Genomic DNA, 17,542 nt, shown 5'->3' on the forward strand with positions numbered 1-17,542 from the left:
GTCTGTCTGTCTGTTGTCTGTTCTGTCTGTTCTGTCTGTCTGTCTGTCTGTCTGTCTGTCCTGTCTGTCTGTCTGTCTGTCTGTTCCTGTCTGTCTGTCTGTCCGTCTGTCTGTCTGTTGTCTGTCCTGTCTGTCCTGTCTGTCTGTCTCTGTCTGTCTGTGCTGTCTGTCTGTCTGTCTGTCTGTCTGTCTGTCGTCCTTCCGTCTGTCTGTCTGTCTGTCTGTCTGGTCTGTCTTGATTAGGAAGGTAATTCAGGGCTGTTCTATTCTGATCTAATCCCCTACATTAGGAAGTGGATGAAAACGGTTCTAATTTCAGACTGATGTCATCAAACACTTCCATTAGAGGACACCGTCCTCTCGTTCCTCATAACAACCTGAAACAAACCTATTTCGGGAGGGAGGGAGGGAAAGGAGAGGATGAAGAGGGAGGGAGGAGGAGGGGAAGAGAGGGAGGGAGGGGGAGTCCAGCCAAGGGGTAGTATGGGGAATAGGAGGGAGGGAGGAGGGAAATGGGAGGGGAGAGGGAAGCCCAGCCAAGGGGTAGTATGGGGAATGGGAGGGGGGGAGAGGGGAAGCCCAGCCAAGGGGTAGTATGGGGAATGGGAGGGAGGGAGGGAGGGGGGAGAGGGAAGCCCAGCCAAGGGGTAGTATGGGGAATGGGAGGGAGGGAGGAGGGAAGCCCAGCCAAGTGGTAGTATGGGGAATGGGAGGGAGAGGGGAGCCCAGCCAAGGGGTAGTATGGGGAATGGGAGGGAGGGAGAGGGAAGCCCAGCCAAGGGGTAGAATGGGGAATGGGAGGAGGGGAGAGGGAGAGGGGAGCCCAGCCAAGGGGTAGTATGGGGAATGGGAGGGAGGGAGAGGGAAGCCCAGCCAAGGGGTAGTATGGGGAATGGGAGGGAGGAGTGAGAGGGGGAGGGAGAGGGAGAGAGGAGGGAGAGGGAAGCCCAGCCAAGGGGAATCCTCTGGTTGACTGGGAAGATACACACAGGCTGCACGAGTGCAAGCAGGGAGGCACGCTGGCAGGCCCACACATACACACAGCTGTGTACGACCTGCACTTTTATTTTGGGAGCACCAGTGTGAAAACACTATAAAAATTCATTGCGTAACAATATTTAATCTCTACTCTTCTCTACTCTACTCTTCTCTACGCTGCTCTTCTCTACTCTGCTCTTCTCTACTCTGTTCTTCTCTTCTCTACGCTGCTCTTCTCTACGCTGCTCTTCTCTACTCTGTTCTTCTCTACTCTGTTCTTCTCTACTCTGTTCTCTCTTCTCTACTCTGCTCTTCTCTACTCTGCTCTTCTCTGCTCTTCTCTACTCTGCTCTACTCTGCTCTTCTCTGCTCTTCTCTACTCTGCTCTTTTCTACTCTGCTCTTTTCTACTCTGCTCTTCTCTACTCTGCTCTTCTCTACTCTGCTCTTCTCTACTCTAGGATCTCTAGGCTGTGTTGTTTCTGTGTTCCAGTAGTAGGATGTGTTGTTGCTGTGTTCCAGAAGTAGGATGTGTTGTTTCTGTGTTCCAGTAGTAGGATGTGTTGTTCTGTGTTCCAGTAGTAGGATGTGTTGTTGCTGTGTTCCAGTAGTAGGATGTGTTGTTCTGTGTCCAGTAGTAGGATGTGTTTTGCTGTGTTCCAGTAGTAGGATGTGTTGTTTCTGTGTTCCAGTAGTAGGATGTGTTGTTGCTGTGTTCCAGTAGTAGGATGTGTTGTTTCTGTGTTCCAGTAATAGGATGTGTTGTTTCTGTGTTCCAGGTTGGCCTTCCTTCTATGACCTGGTAAAGGAGGAGTCAGTCACTGTAACAGACGATTTCGCCTACGGGATGCACAGAGTTGAGACCAGCTGTAGTCAGGTAAACTGGTTCCCATTATGTCACTGTTTATTTGAAGACATTGATAATCAACTCTCTGTTACAATAAAGACCTGGTTAGATATGAGGTCTACCTAGAGGTTAAAGACTAGCAGAGATAGGAGATCTGTTTTGGTGAAGCAGAGGTAGAGACTAGATTATCGGTTCTCCTTGGAGGGGGGGGTCAGAGATTTTAGTTTTCATATTTACAATTACAACAAAATGTTGCTTGGATATTGCTGAGTAATCAGTCTGTGTGTTTCAGTGTGGTTCTCACCTCGGACACCTGTTTGATGACGGCCCCAGACCCACAGGGAAACGATACTGCATCAACTCTGCCTCTCTGGGCTTCCAGTCTGCCTCAGCCTCTAGCCCACCCAGCAACGGAGATGGGGCTGGGGCAGGAGCTGGGGCAGGAGCTGGGGCTGGGGCAGGGGCTGGGGCTGGAGCTGGGGCAGGGGCTGGGGCTGGAGCTGGGGCTGGGCCAGGTGGTGCGGTCGGGGCAAGACTGAGCTCTGAGTAAATGGTCTCCTTGGTCTTGGACAGATTTCAGGAATACAGGAAGTGCAGGCACGGTCACTCACTCCTTATCCAAACTGGTGGCCTAGGTCCTGGTCGAAATGTTACGAACAGAACAGAGATCAGCTGGAGAATATAGGTTACACAGAACCCGAAAACAGTCAGCCAACTAGGTTACACAGAACCTGAAAACAGTCAGACAACTAGGTTACACAGAACCCGAAAACAGTCATCCAACTAGGTTACACAGATCCGAAAACAGTCAGCCAACTAGGTTACACAGATCCGAAAACAGTCAGACAACTAGGTTACACAGAACGAAAACAGTCAGCCAACTAGGTTACACAGATCCCGAAAACAGTCAGACAACTAGGTTACACAGAACCCAAAAACAGTCAGACAACTAGGTTACACAGAACCCGAAAACAGTCAGACAACTAGGTTACACAGATCCGGAAAACAGTCAGCCAACTAGGTTACACAGATCGGAAAACAGTCAGACAACTAGGTTACACAGATCCGAAAAACAGTCAGACAACTACAGTCAGCTCAATAAGGGGCCATCAGCACCCCTTAGAAACATGTGGAACATGATGCCTCTTCTGTGCTCATGTAGGTTACACACATTCAAACACAGTCGGTCAAACACAGTCGGTCAAATGACCTCAGTGGCCATGTACCAAGCTGGCCCACCTCTGGCTACCAGCCCTTAATGAATAGACCTCTACTGTACAACTGTCTGAGGAGGCACATATTGGATGCAGTTCCACGTTGCTCACATTGCTTTCATACCGTTTAGATTATATTTGAAAGTATATATATATACTATATAATATATCAACTGTTATATATTTTTCTTTCTAGTATATTTACAACTTTAGCTTTTTTGGGGGGGAAAAAAGTGAATGAATTATATATTATTATGATTGTGTGGACTTGACTTTGAAGAGCAATGTGTGTTGTTTAATAGATAATAAATAAATAAAAAGTGATATTTGATACAGAGGGGTGGATAGTTTGAGGACGACGCTCCTATGAGCTGTAAAATAAACACATCGAGGATAAATAAGCATTCTGTCCAATATGGAGACATACACACACACTACACACACACACACACACTACACACACTACACACACTACACACACACACACACACACACTATACACACACACACTACACACACACACACACACACTATACACACACACACTACACACACACCACACACACACTACACACACACACACACTATACACACACACACTACACACACATACACACCAATAAGAAACACACACACTACACACACACACACACACACACCAATAAGACAGAGCAGATTGTGTTCAGTGTGAATACAACACTAGCCTGTCTTTCTAAAGGTTTCTCCTGTCCTTCCACTCCCTGCTGTTGGTCCTTCTATTCTCGTCTCCAGTTGAATATGTTTGTTTTCCTTGTGTTTTTTTTGATTCCCAGACTTGTATTGACAGAAAGTTATATTAAAATAAACCTTTGACACAATGATGGTGATGTTTTACTTTAGTTATTTGGATGTCTGTTTTTGTTGACCATGTTCAAACATATTTGTTTGAGAGAAGAGTTGAAGACTTACGTTTACATTTGTAGCAAACAAGACCAAAATATTTGAACTTTCAAAAGGTCCAACTGCCTGTTGTCAGAACCTGCCTGTTGTAAGGAGGTAACCTGGGGGAGTGGACAGAACCTGCCTGTTGTAGGAGGTTAACCATGGGGAGTGGTACCGAAAAAAGAAACCTGCCTGTTTTAAGGAGGTAACCCTGGGGAGTGGACAGAACCTGCCTGTTTAAGGAGGTAACCTGGGGATGGACAGAACCTGCCTGTTGTAAGGAGGTAACCTGGGGAGTGACAACCCTGCCTGTTGTAAGGAGGTAACTGGGGAGTGGACCAGAACCTGCCTGTTGTAAGGAGGTAACCTGGGGAGTGGACAGAACCTGCCTGTTGTAAGGAGGTAACCTGGGGAGTGGACAGAACCTGCCTGTTGTAAGGAGGTAACCTGGGGAGTGGACAGAACCTGCCTGTTGTAAGGAGGTAACCTGGGGAGTGGACAGAACCTGCCTGTTGTAAGGAGGTAACCTGGGGAGTGGACAGAACCTGCCTGTTGTAAGGGGTAACCTGGGGAGTGGACAGAACCTGCCTGTTGTAAGGAGGTAACCTGGGGAGTGGACAGAACTGCCTGTTGTAAGGAGGTTAACCTGGGGAGTGGATAGAACCTGCCTGTTGTAAGGAGGTAACCTGGGGAGTGGACAGAACCGCCTGTTGTAAGGAGGTAACCTGGGGAGTGGACAGAACCTGCCTGTTGTAAGGAGGTAACCTGGGGAGTGGACAGAACTGCCTGTTGTAAGGAGGTAACCTGGGGAGTGGATAGAACCTGCCTGTTGTAAGGAGGTAACCTGGGGAGTGGACAGAACCTGCCTGTTGTAAGGAGGTAACCTGGGGAGTGGGATAGAACCTGCCTGTTGTAAGGAGGTAACCTGGGGGAGTGGACAGAACCTGCCTGTTGTAAGGAGGTAACCTGGGGAGTGGACAGAACCTGCCTGTTGTAAGGAGGTAACCTGGGGAGTGGACAGAACCTGGCTGTTGTAAGGAGGTAACCTGGGGAGTGGACAGAACCTGCTGTTGTAAGGAGGTAACCTGGGGAGTGGGATACAGAACTGCCTGTTGTAAGGAGGGTAACCTGGGAGTGGACAGAACCTGCCTGTTGTAAGGAGTAACCTGGGGAGTGGACAGAACCTGCCTGTTGAAGGAGGTAACCTGGGGAGTGGACAGAACCTGCCTGTTGTAAGGAGGTAACCTGGGGAGTGGATAGAACCTGCCTGTTGTAAGGAGGTAACCTGGGGAGTGGACAGAACCTGCTGTTGTAAGAGGTAACCTGGGGAGTTGGACAGAAACCTGCCTGTTGTAAGCGAGGTAACCTGGGGAGTGGACAGAACCTGCCTGTTGTAAGGAGGTAACCTGGGGAGTGGACAGAACCTGCCTGTTGTAAGGAGGTAACCTGGGGAGTGGACTGAACCTGCCTGTTGTAAGGAGGTAACCTGGGGAGTGGACAGAACCTGCCTGTTGTAAGGAGGTAACCTGGGGAGTGGACAGAACCTGCCTGTTGAAGGAGGTAACCTGGGAGTGGACAGAACCCTGCCTGTTGTAAGGAGGTAACCTGGGGAGTGGACAGAACCTGCCTGTTGTAAGGAGGTAACCTGGGGAGTGGACAGAACCTGCCTGTTGTAAGGAGGTAACCTGGGGAGTGGACAGAACCTGGCCTGTTGTAAGGAGGTAACCTGGGGAGTGGACAGAACCTGCCTGTTGTAAGGAGGTAACCTGGGGAGTGGACAGAACCTGCCTGTTGTAAGGAGGTAACCTGGGGAGTGGACAGAACCTGCCTGTTGTAAGGAGGTAACCTGGGAGTGGACAGAACCTGCCTGTTGTAAGGAGGTAACCTGGGGAGTGGATAGAACCTGCCTGTTGTAAGGAGGTAACCTGGGGAGTGACAGAACCTGCCTGTTGTAAGGAGGTAACCTGGGAGTGGACAGAACCTGCCTGTTGTAAGGAGGTACCTGGGGAGTGGATAGAACCTGCCTGTTGTAAGGAGGTAACCCTTGGGGAGCTGGAGGAAGAACCTGCCTGTTGTAAGGAGGTAACCTGGGGAGTGGACAGAACCTGCCTGTTGTAAGGAGGTAACCTGGGGAGTGGACAGAACCTGCCTGTGTAAGGAGGTAACCTGGGGAGTGGACAGAACCTGCCTGTTGTAAGGAGGTAACTGGGGAGTGGACAGAAACCTGCCTGTTGTAAGGAGGTAACCTGGGGAGTGGACAGAACCTGCCTGTTGTAAGGAGGTAACCTGGGGAGTGGACAGAACCTGCCTGTTTGTAAGGAGGTAACCTGGGGAGTGGACAGAAACCTGCCTGTTGTAAGGAGGTACCTGGGGAGTGGACAGAACCTGCCTGTTGTAAGGAGGTAACCTGGGGAGTGGAACAGAACCTGCCTGTTGTAAGGAGGTAACCTGGGGAGGGGACAGAACCTGCCTGTTGTAAGGAGGTAACCTGGGGAGTGGACAGAACCTGCCTGTTGTAAGGAGGTAACCTGGGGAGTGGATAGAACCTGCCTGTTGTAAGGAGGTAACCTGGGGAGTGGACAGAACCTGCCTGTTGTAAGGAGGTAACCTGGGGAGTGGACAGAACCTGCCTGTTGTAAGGAGGTAACCTGGGGAGTGGATAGAACCTGCCTGTTGTAAGGAGGTAACCTGGGGAGTGGACAGAACCTGCCTGTTGTAAGGAGGTAACCTGGGGAGGGGGACAGAACCTGCCTGTTGTAAGGAGGTAACCTGGGGAGTGGACAGAACCTGCCTGTTGTAAGGAGGTAACCTGGGGAGTGGATAGAACCTGCCTGTTGTAAAGAGGTAACCTGGGGAGTGGACAGAACCTGCCTGTTGTAAGGAGGTAACCTGGGAGTGGACAGAACCTGCCTGTTGTAAGGAGGTAAACCTGGGGAGTGGACAGAACCTGCCTGTTGTAAGGAGGTAACCTGGGGAGTGGACAGAACCTGCCTGTTGTAAGGAGGTAACCTGGGGAGTGGACAGAACCTGCCTGTTGTAAGGAGGTAACCTGGGGAGTGGACAGAACCTGCCTGTTGTAAGGAGGTAACCTGGGGAGTGGACAGAACCTGCCTGTTGTAAGGAGGTAACCTGGGGAGTGGACAGAACCTGCCTGTTGTAAGGAGGTAACCTGGGGAGTGGACAGAACCTGCCTGTTGTAAGGAGGTAACCTGGGGAGTGGACAGAACCTGCCTGTTGTAAGGAGGTAACCTGGGGAGTGGACAGAACCTGCCTGTTGTAAGGAGGTAACCTGGGGAGTGGATAGAACCTGCCTGTTGTAAGGAGGTAACCTGGGGAGTGGATAGAACCTGCCTGTTGTAAGGAGGTAACCTGGGAAGTGGACAGAACCTGCCTGTTGTAAGGAGGTAACCTGGGGAGGGGACAGAACCTGCCTGTTGTAAGGAGGTAACCTGGGGAGTGGACAGAACCTGCCTGTTGTAAGGAGGTAACCTGGGGAGTGGACAGAACCTGTCTGTTGTAAGGAGGTAACCTGGGGAGTGGACAGAACCTGCCTGTTGTAAGGAGGTAACCTGGGGAGTGGATAGAACCTGCCTGTTGTAAGGAGGTAACCTGGGGAGTGGACAGAACCTGCCTGTTGTAAGGAGGTAACCTGGGGAGTGGACAGAACCTGCCTGTTGTAAGGCACATATCTCCTGTGTAACAACTTGGGAGTAGAAATCAAATCAAATGTATTTATAAAGCCCTTCTTACATCAGCTGATATCTCAAAGTGCTGTACAGAAACCCAGCCTAAAACCCCAAACAGCAAGCAATGCAGGTGTAGAAGCACGAACTAGCCCGTTGTAAAAGTCTGGAGACCCAGTTAAATAACAGGTCATCTTCAGGTCAGCAAATCTGTTTAGAAGAGATCCATAGAGTCAGAATACAGCCATGATAAATGGAGCTTGCCCTATTCATAGACCATGTACCTGCTGCTGGTATAGGGGTTTCTTGTCTTTACATAGGAGGAAATGGCTAAAATAAGGTCATTAATAGTTACCGGCAGGGTATCAAGCACCTGGGAGTGTGTGTGTACCTGGGAACCCCTTGTCTGTCTGTGTTGAAGCTAGATGCACCATGACAACCTAATCAACACCAGCTTCCAATTGGTTCATTCACCCCCCCCCCCCCCCTCTCCTCTTCCCCCTGTAACTATTTCCCAGGTCGTTGCTGTAAATGACAATGTGTTTTCTCAGGCAATTTACCTGGTAAAATAAGGTGACAACAAAACACCCGTCTGGATCTACAGGATCCTGCTGATGCTGCCACCACCATGCTTCACTGTGGGGATGGAGTTCTGGATCTACAGGATCCTGCTGCTGTCTCTGCTGTGAAGCCGGTTTCCCTGCCGATGGGAACACATCCCCGCAGCATAATGCTGCCACCACCATGCTTTCACTGTGGGGATGGAGTTCTCGGGGTGATGAAAGGTGTTTGATCCTGCTGCCGTCTCTGCTGTGAAGCCGGTTTCCCTGCCGATGGGAACACATCCCCGCAGCATGATGCTGCCACCACCATGCTTTCACTGTGGGGATGGTGTTCTCGGGGTGATGAAAGGTGTTTGATCCTGCTGCCGTCTCTGCTGTGAAGCCGGTTTCCCTGCCGATGGGAACACATCCCCGCAGCATGATGCTGCCACCACCATCATGCTTTCACTGTGGGGATGGTGTTCTCGGGGTGATGAAAGGTGTTTGATCCTGCTGCCGTCTCTGCTGTGAAGCCGGTTTCCCTGCCGATGGGAACACATCCCCGCAGCATGATGCTGCCACCACCATGCTTTCACTGTGGGGATGGTGTTCTCGGGTGATGAAAGGTGTTTGGGTTTTTGCCAGACATAGAGTTTTCCTTGATGGCCAATTTTAGTCTCATCTGTTCAGAGTACCTTCTTCCATATGTTTGGGGAGTCTCCCACATGCCTTTTGGCGAACACCAAACGTTATTTTCTGGCCACCCTTCCGTAAAGCCCAGCTCTGTGGAGTGTATGGCTTAAAGTGGTCCTATGGACAGATACTCCAATCTGTGGAGCTTTGGTCTCTGTTGCCTCGCTGATTTGTTGCCTCCTTGTCTGGTCCGTGAGTTTTGGTGGGCGGCTCTCTCTTGGCAGGTTTGTTGTGGTGGGCGCCCCCTCTCTTGGCAGGTTTGTTGTGGTGGGCGGCCCTCTCTTGGCAGGTTTGTTGTGGTGGGCGGCCCTCTCTTGGTAGGTTTGTTGTGGTGGGCGGCCCTCTCTTGGCAGGTTTGTTGTGGTGGGCGGGCCCTCTCTTGGCAGGTTTGTTGTGGTGGGGCGGCCCTCTCTTGGCGGCCCTCTCTCCCCCTTCCCCTCCTGTATCTGGTTCTGTGGGATGCCAGTCGGATACGGCCTCTAATCCAGAGCCCATCTACCAAACAAACCTCTCTTTATATCCCTCTCTCTCCCTCTCTCCAGTCCCTCCCTCCCTCTCTCTTCCCTCCCTCCCTCTCTCTTCCTTCCCTCCCTCTTCCCTCCCTCTCCCCTCCCTCTCTCCCTCCCTCCCTCTCTCTCCCCCTTCCCCTCCTGTATCTGGTTCTGTGGGTCCAGTCGGATACGGCCTCTAATCCAGAGCCCATCTCCCAAACAAACCTCTCTTTATATCCCCCTCTCTCCCTCTCTCTCCAGTCCCTCCCTCCCTCTCTCTCTCCCTCCCACCTTCCCTCTCTCTCCCCCAGTCCCAGTTTAGTTGTTTACAGTGCTAGTGACTGGGGCGACAGGGCTCAGTGTTAGGGTCTCGTCTCGACAGAGAGGAGTGTGGGAAAGTCCTGGGCCGGACTCAGCGCTGAGAGAGTTTACGTTACGAACGCAATAAAGAATATTTACAAGTCAGGTGTGTTTAGACTGGTGGGATGGTCGGGGGGGGGGGGGGTATAGGAGGATGTGGAGTTAGTGGGGTCGGTGTGGACTGTCTAAGAGAGGTTTGGGGTTGGTGTGGACTGTCTAAGAGAGGTTTGGGGTTGGTGTGGACTGTCTAGAGAGGTTTGGGGTCGGTGTGGACTGTCTAGAAGGTTTGGGGTCGGAGTGGACTGTCTAAGAGGTTTGGGGTTGGTGTGGACTGTCTAGAGAGGGTTGGGGTTGATGTGGACTGTCTAAGAGAGGTTTGGGGTCGGAATCTAAGAGAGGTTGGGTTTCGGTGTGGACTGTCTAGAGAGGTTTGACATTGGTGTGGATTGTCTAGAGAGGTTTGGCATTGGTGTGGACTGTCTAGAGAGGTTTGACATTGGTGTGGACTGTCTAGAGAGGTTTGGCATTGGTGTGGACTGTCTAGAGAGGTTTGGGGTCGGAATCTAAGAGAGGATGGGTTTCGGTGTGGACTGTCTAGAGAGGTTTGGCATTGTTGTGGACTGTCTAGAGAGGTTTGGCATTGGTGTGGACTGTCTAGAGAGGGTTGGGGTTGGTGTGGACTGTCTAGAGAGGTTTGGCATTGGTGTGGACTGTCTAGAGAGGGTTGGGGTTGGTGTGGACTGTCTAGAGAGGTTTGGGGTTGGTGTGGACTGTCTAGAGAGGGTTGGGGTTGGTGTGGACTGTCTAGAGAGGGTTGGGGTTGGTGTGGACTGTCTAGAGAGGTTTGGCATTGGTGTGGACTGTCTAGAGAGGGTTGGGGTTGGTGTGGACTGTCTAGAGAGGGTTGGGGTTGGTGTGGACTGTCTAGAGAGGGTTGGAGTTGGTGTGGACTGTCTAGAGAGGGTTGTGGTTTTAAAGGGTTAACTTGAGATTGTTTGTCAATAGCCTACACACAATACCCCATATTGTCAAAGTGAAATTATGTTTTTCAAAAAATTTATAAATTTATAAAAATGTAAAAGCTGAAATGTATTCAACCCCTTCAAGTAATTCAACCCCTTTGTTGGGACAAGAATAGATACGTTTAGGAACAAAAATGGTAATTATAAGTCACCTAATAAGTTGCATGGCCTCATCACTCTGTGTGCAATAATAGTGTTTCAACATGAATTATAATTGACTACCTCATCTCTGTACCCCACACATACAATTATCTGTAAGGTCCCTCAGCCGAGCAGTGAATTTCAAATGTAGATTCAACCACGAAGACCAGGGAGGTTTTCCAGTGCCTCACAAGAAGGGCTCCTATTGGTAGAGGTTTTCCAGTGCCTCACAAAGAAGGGCTCCTATTGGTAGAGGTTTTCCAGTGCCTCACAAAGAAGGGCTCCTATTGGTAGAGGTTTTCCAGTGCCTCACAAAGAAGGGCTCCTATTGGTAGAGGTTTTCCAGTGCCTCACAAAGAAGGGCTCCTATTGGTAGAGGTTTTCCAGTGCCTCACAAAGAAGGGCTCCTATTGGTAGAGGTTTTCCAGTGCCTCACAAAGAAGGGCTCCTATTGGTAGAGGTTTGTATTTTTATTTTTTTAAAGCAGACATTGAATATCCCTTTGAGCCTGGTGAAGTTATTAATTACACTTTGGATGGTGTATCAATACACCTAGTCACTACAAAGATACAGGCGTCCTTCTTAACTCAGTTGCCGAAGAGGAAGGAAACTGCTCAGGGATTTCATCATGACTTTAAAACAGTTACAGAGTTTAATGGCTGTGATAGGAAAAAACTGAGGATGGATCAACAACATTGTAGTTATTATCTCAATACTAACCTAAATGACAGAGTGAAAAGAATCAAGCCTGTACCTGGAGGAAAACCTGCTTCAGTCTGCTTTCCACCAGACACTGGGAGATGAAGTCACCTTTTCAGCGGGACAATAACCTAAAACACAAGGCCAAATCTACACTGGAGTTGTAAACATTAGTGAAGGTGCCTGAGTGGCAGTTATGACTTAAATCTACTTGAAAATCAACTGCAACTTTACTAGGCAAGTCATTTAAGAACAAATTCTTATGTTCAATGATGTCTAGGAACAGTGGGGTTAACTGCCTTGTTCAGGGGCAGAACGACAGATTTTTACCTTGTCAGCTCGGGGAGTCGATCCAGCAACTCTTTCAGTTACTAGTCCAACGCTCTAACTACTAAGCTACCCTGCCGCCCAACAATCCACAAGCAATTTGAATCAAACTCAAATGCACAATCCAGGTGTGTAAATCTCTTAGAGATTCACCCAGAAAGACTCACAGATGTAATCAATGCCAAAGGTGCTTCTGCAAAGTATGGACTGAGGAATGTGAATACTTGTGTCAATTATATATTTCTGTACTTCTAAAGACATGTACTAAAGATATATTTAATCTTTAATTATGGGGGATTGTGTGTAGATAGGTGAGGAACAAACAAAAATCAATTTTATCCATTTTAAATTCAGGCTGTAACAAAATGTGTAATTAGTCAAGGGGTATGAATACTTTTTGACGGCCCCGTATCTGGTTCTGTGAGTGAGTGTGGGATGGCTGTCGGATACGGCCTCTAATCCCGAGCCCATCTACCAAACAAACCTCTCCTTAAATCCCTCTCTCTCCCTCTATCCCCTCCTCCCCCTCTCTCTCTCCCCCTCTCTCTCTCTCCCCCTCTCCCTCTCCCCTCTTCCCCCTCTCTCCACCTCTCCCCATCTCTCTCCCCTCCTCCCCCTCTCTCTCTCCCCCTCTCCCTCTCCCCTCTTCCCCCTCTCTCTCCTCTCCCCCTCTCTCTCTCCCCCTCTCTCCACCTCTCCCCATCTCTCTCTCCCCCTCTCCCTCTCCCCTCTTCCACCTCTCCCTCTCCCCATCTCTCTCCCCTCCTCCCCCTCTCTCCCTCTCCCCATCTCTCTCTCCCTCTATCCCCTCCTCCCCCTCTCTCTCCCTCTCCCCCTCTCTCTCTCCCCCTCTCTCCACCTCTCCCCATCTCTCTCTCCCCCTCTCCCTCTCCCCTCTTCCACCTCTCCCTCTCCCCATCTCTCTCCCCTCCTCCCCCTCTCTCCCTCTCCCCATCTCTCTCTCCCTCTATCCCCTCCTCCCCCTCTCTCCCCTCTCCCCATCTCTCTCTCCCCTCTCCCTCTCCCCTCTTCCCCCTCTCTCCACCTCTCCCTCTCCCCATTTCGCTCCCCTCCTCCCCCTCTCTCCCTCTCCCCATCTCTCTCTCCTCCTCCCCCTCTCCCCCTTCTCCCTCTCCCTATCTCTCTCCCTTCTCCCTCTCCCTATCTCTCTCCCTTCTCCCTCTCCCCATCTCTCTCTCCTCCTCCCCCTCTCCCCTTCTCCCTCTCCCTATCTCTCTCCCTTCTCCCTCTCCCTATCTCTCTCCCTTCTCCCTCTCCCCATCTCTCTCCCCTCCACCCCCTCTCCCCATCTCTCTCTCCTCCTCCCCATCTCTCTCCTCCTCCCCCTCTCTCCCCTCTCCCCATCTCTCTCCCCTCTCCCCATCTCTCTCCCATCCTCCCCTTCTCCCCATCTCTCTCCCATCCTCCCCTTCTCCCCATCTCTCTCCCATCCTCCACCTCTCTCCCCTCTCCCCATCTCTCCCCTCCTCCCCCTCCCCATCTCTCTCCCCTCTCCTTATCTCTCTCCCCTCTCTCCATCTCTCTCCCCTCTCCTTATCTCTCTCCCCTCTCCCCATCTCGCTCCCTTTCTCCCCCTCTCCCTCTCCCCATCTCGCTCCCTTCCTCCCCCTCTCTCCCTCTCTCCCTCTCCCCTCTTCCCCCTCTCTCCCCATCTCCCTCCCTTCCTCCCTCTCTCCAACTCTCGCTCTCCCCTACTCCCCCTCTCTCCCCCCTCTCCCTCTCTCTCCCCTACTCCCCCTCTCTCCCCCTCTCCCCATCTCCATCCCCCCCTATCACTCTCCCTCTCCCCATCTCTCTCCCCTCCTCCCCCTCTCTCCCTCTCCCCATCTCTCTCCCCTCCTCCCCCTCTCCGTCTCTATGCTGGTGTGACTTATATTCTTATATTCACTGTTAAGACAGTGGCTCCATTAGCTTCAGGACAGAGGAAGCACTAAGCAAAACAAAGGAGAGCCGCACACCAGCAGCCCTACCACCCACCCAGGCATTACACACACACACACACACACACACACACACACACACACACACACACACACACACACACACACACACACACACACACACACACACACACACACACACACACACACACAATCCTGCAGCTCTACCACCCACCCTGACATTAACACTACACACACACACACACACACACACACAATCCTGCAGCCCAACCACCCACCCAGACATTACACACACACACACACACACACACACACACACACACACACACACACACACACACACACACACACACACAATCCTGCAGCTCTACCACCCACCCTGACATTAACACTACACACACACACACAATCCTGCAGCCCAACCACCCACCCAGAGATTACACACACACACACACACACACACACACACACACACACACACACACACACACACACACACACACACACACACAGTCCTGCAGCCCTACCACCTATCCAGACATTACACACACACACACACACACAGTCCTGCAGCCCTACCACCCATCCAGACATTACACACACACACACACACACACACACACACACACACACACACACACACACACACACACACAGTCCTGTAGTCCTACCACCAACCCAGACATTACACACACGCCTCAAACACTCCCACAGTCCAGCAGCCCCACACATAAACACCTTCTACCATCCGGGGACCGGCACTCCTAATAGAGCTGCACTTTCATTCACATTGTGTGTGTGATCACTCATGTGTGTATAAGGTCTGGGCTTTGACATGAACTACCCAGTCTGTCTGGAATTACTCTGAAGAATGACTGAAGACTCTCTCTCTCTCTCTCTCTCTCTCTCTCTCTCCTCTCTCCTCTCTCTCTCTCTCTCTCTCTCTCTCCTCTCTTTCTCTCTCCCTCTCTCTCTCTCTCTCTCTCTCTCCCTCCCTCCCTCCCTCCCTCCCTCCCTCTCTCTCTCTCGAAGGGAAACCAGTGATCTCATTCTACTCTGTAAACTCAAGCTAACTCAAGCCAACTATTTTATTTTTGGGTTGGAGAGAGAAAGAGGAGGGGGGAGGGGGGGTGGAGAATAGAGGAATTGGAGAAGAGAAGAATAGAGGGGAGGAGGATGAGGGGGGAGGAGAATAGAGGGGAGGAGGTTTGGACGGAGCCTGTCTGTGGCCTCGGTCCAAATGATGCAATTTGATGGAAACCACATGAAGAGGGGAAGAGCTGCCCAGTAGAGTACACACACACACACACACACACACACACACACACACACACACACACACACACACACACACACACACACACACACACACACACACACACACACACACACACACACACACAGGAACACACACAGGAACACATACACACACACACACACAGGAACACACACACACACACACACACACACACACACACACACACACACACACACACACACACACAGACACACACAGGAACACATACACACACACACACACACACACACACACACACACACAGGAACACATACACAGACCCCCTGAGCTGAGGTGGGGCTCTCCCCTCCCCTCCACTCAGTACTGCTCCTGCCTGATTACTTCCAAATGGGAAATGTCTGAGAACCGCCGGCAACAAGACCAACCCCGGCAACCCACACATCCGCACGCCCACACGCACCCACGCCCCCCCACACACACACACACACACACACACACACACACACACACACACACACACACACACACACTAAATACTATTTGGAGTAATTGTACTGTATCTGTGCCAGACTCTGGTTAGAGTCCAGCTGGCTACCCTGTTGTGGTGAAAATCACCATCAAGAGCTGAAATAGGGTGATCTGTGATTCAGCAACACTCTGATCTGTTGTTGGGTGATCTGTGATTCAGCAACACTCTGATCTGTTGTTGGGTGATCTGTGATTCAGCAACACTCTGATCTGTTGTTGGGTGATCTGTGATTCAACACATTCTGATCTGTTGTTGGAGGATCTGTGATTCAGCAACACTCTGATCTGTTGTTGGGTGATCTGTGATTCAACACATTCTGATCTGTTGTTGGAGGATCTGTGATTCAACACATTCTGATCTGTTGTTGGGTGATCTGTGATTCAACACATTCTGATCTGTTGTTGGGTGATCTGTGATTCATCAACACTCTGATCTGTTGTTGGGTGATCTGTGATTCAACAACACTCTGATCTGTTGTTGGGTGATCTGTGATTCAGCAACACTCTGATCTGTTGTTGGGTGATCTGTGATTCATCAACACTCTGATCTGTTGTTGGGTGATCTGTGATTCATCAACACTCTGATCTGTTGTTGGGTGATCTGTGATTCAACACATTCTGATCTGTTGTTGGAGGATCTGTGATTCAACAACACTCTGATCTGTTGTTGGGTGATCTGTGATTCAGCAACACTCTGATCTGTTGTTGGGTGATCTGTGATTCAGCAACACTCTGATCTGTTGTTGGGTGATCTGTGATTCAGCAACCCTCTGATCTGTTGTTGGGTGATCTGTGATTCAGCAACATTCTGATCTGTTGTTGGGTGATCTGTGATTCAGCAACACTCTGATCTGTTGTTGGAGGATCTGTGATTCAACACATTCTGATCTGTTGTTGGAGGATCTGTGATTCAACACATTCTGATCTCAGGTATCTCACAGGAGGGTGTGTGTTTCTTTGTGTGGGTCTGGACAGCGTTTTGTGGAATCAGGAAGCACCTTTTATCTCACTTCTCCTTTCCTGTCTTCTATTTCCTTTTCTGTTTGACCTCACCATGACCCTGCACGGGGGAGGGAAGGGGAGGAAGGGAGGGGGGACACAGAGGGAGGAGGGAGGGGGGACACAGAGAGAGGAGGGAGGGAGGGGGGACACAGGGAGAGAAGGGAGAGAGAGGAGGGAAAGGTGGGAGGGGGGGACAGAGAGAAAGGAGGGAAAGAGAGGGGGGAGGGAGGGAGGCAGAGAGGGAAGGTAGAGAGAGAGTGAGGGAGAAGGAGGGAAAGTAGAGAGAGAGTGAGGGAGACAGAGGGAAGGTAGAGAGAGAGTGAGGGAGAAGGAGGGAAGGAAGAGAGAGAGTGAGGGAGACAGAGGGAAGGTAGAGAGAGAGTGAGGGAGACAGAGGGAAGGTAGAGAGAGAGTGAGGGAGACAGAGGGAAGGTAGAGAGAGAGTGAGGGAGAAGGAGGGAAGGTAGAGAGAGAGTGAGGGAGACAGAGGGAAGGTAGAGAGAGAGTGAGGGAGACAGAGGGAAGGTAGAGAGAGCGTGAGGGAGAAGCAGGGAAGGTAGAGAGTGAGGGAGAAGGAGGGAAGGTAGAGAGAGAGTGAGGGAGGCAGAGGGAAGGTAGAGAGAGAGTGAGGGAGGCAGAGGGAAGGTAGAGAGAGAGTGAGGGAGGCAGAGGGAAGGTAGAGAGAGAGTGAGGGAGACAGAGGGAAGGTAGAGAGAGCGTGAGGGAGAATGAGGGAAGGTAGAGAGAGAGTGAGGGAGGCAGAGGGAAGGTAGAGAGAGAGTGAGGGAGACAGAGGGAAGGTAGAGAGAGCGTGAGGGAGAATGAGGGAAGGTAGAGAGAGAGTGAGGGACAAGGAGGGAAGGTAGAGAGAGAGTGAGGGAGACAGAGGGAAGGTAGAGAGAGAGTGAGGGAGAA

The 17,542-nt window shown here is 50.9% G+C and overlaps 1 protein-coding gene across 14 annotated transcripts in view; it reads left to right on the forward strand.

Annotated features, from left to right (window-relative positions):
* Positions 1-3,887, forward strand: part of LOC116353015 (methionine-R-sulfoxide reductase B3-like) — a 40,263-nt gene extending 36,376 nt beyond the window's left edge. For all 14 annotated transcript variants that reach the window (XM_031815326.1, XM_031815324.1, XM_031815323.1 and 11 more), the window contains 2 exons: positions 1,757-1,854; positions 2,117-3,887. In XM_031815326.1, the coding sequence (XP_031671186.1) occupies positions 1,757-1,854; positions 2,117-2,374 (356 nt within the window). In that variant the 3' untranslated portion in view covers positions 2,375-3,887. The remainder of the gene's footprint in view (positions 1-1,756; positions 1,855-2,116) is intronic.
* Positions 3,888-17,542: the final 13,655 nt, after the last annotated feature.

Source organism: Oncorhynchus kisutch, unplaced genomic scaffold, assembly GCF_002021735.2.
Source record: "Oncorhynchus kisutch isolate 150728-3 unplaced genomic scaffold, Okis_V2 Okis09a-Okis19a_hom, whole genome shotgun sequence".
Taxonomy (NCBI): domain Eukaryota; kingdom Metazoa; phylum Chordata; class Actinopteri; order Salmoniformes; family Salmonidae; genus Oncorhynchus; species Oncorhynchus kisutch.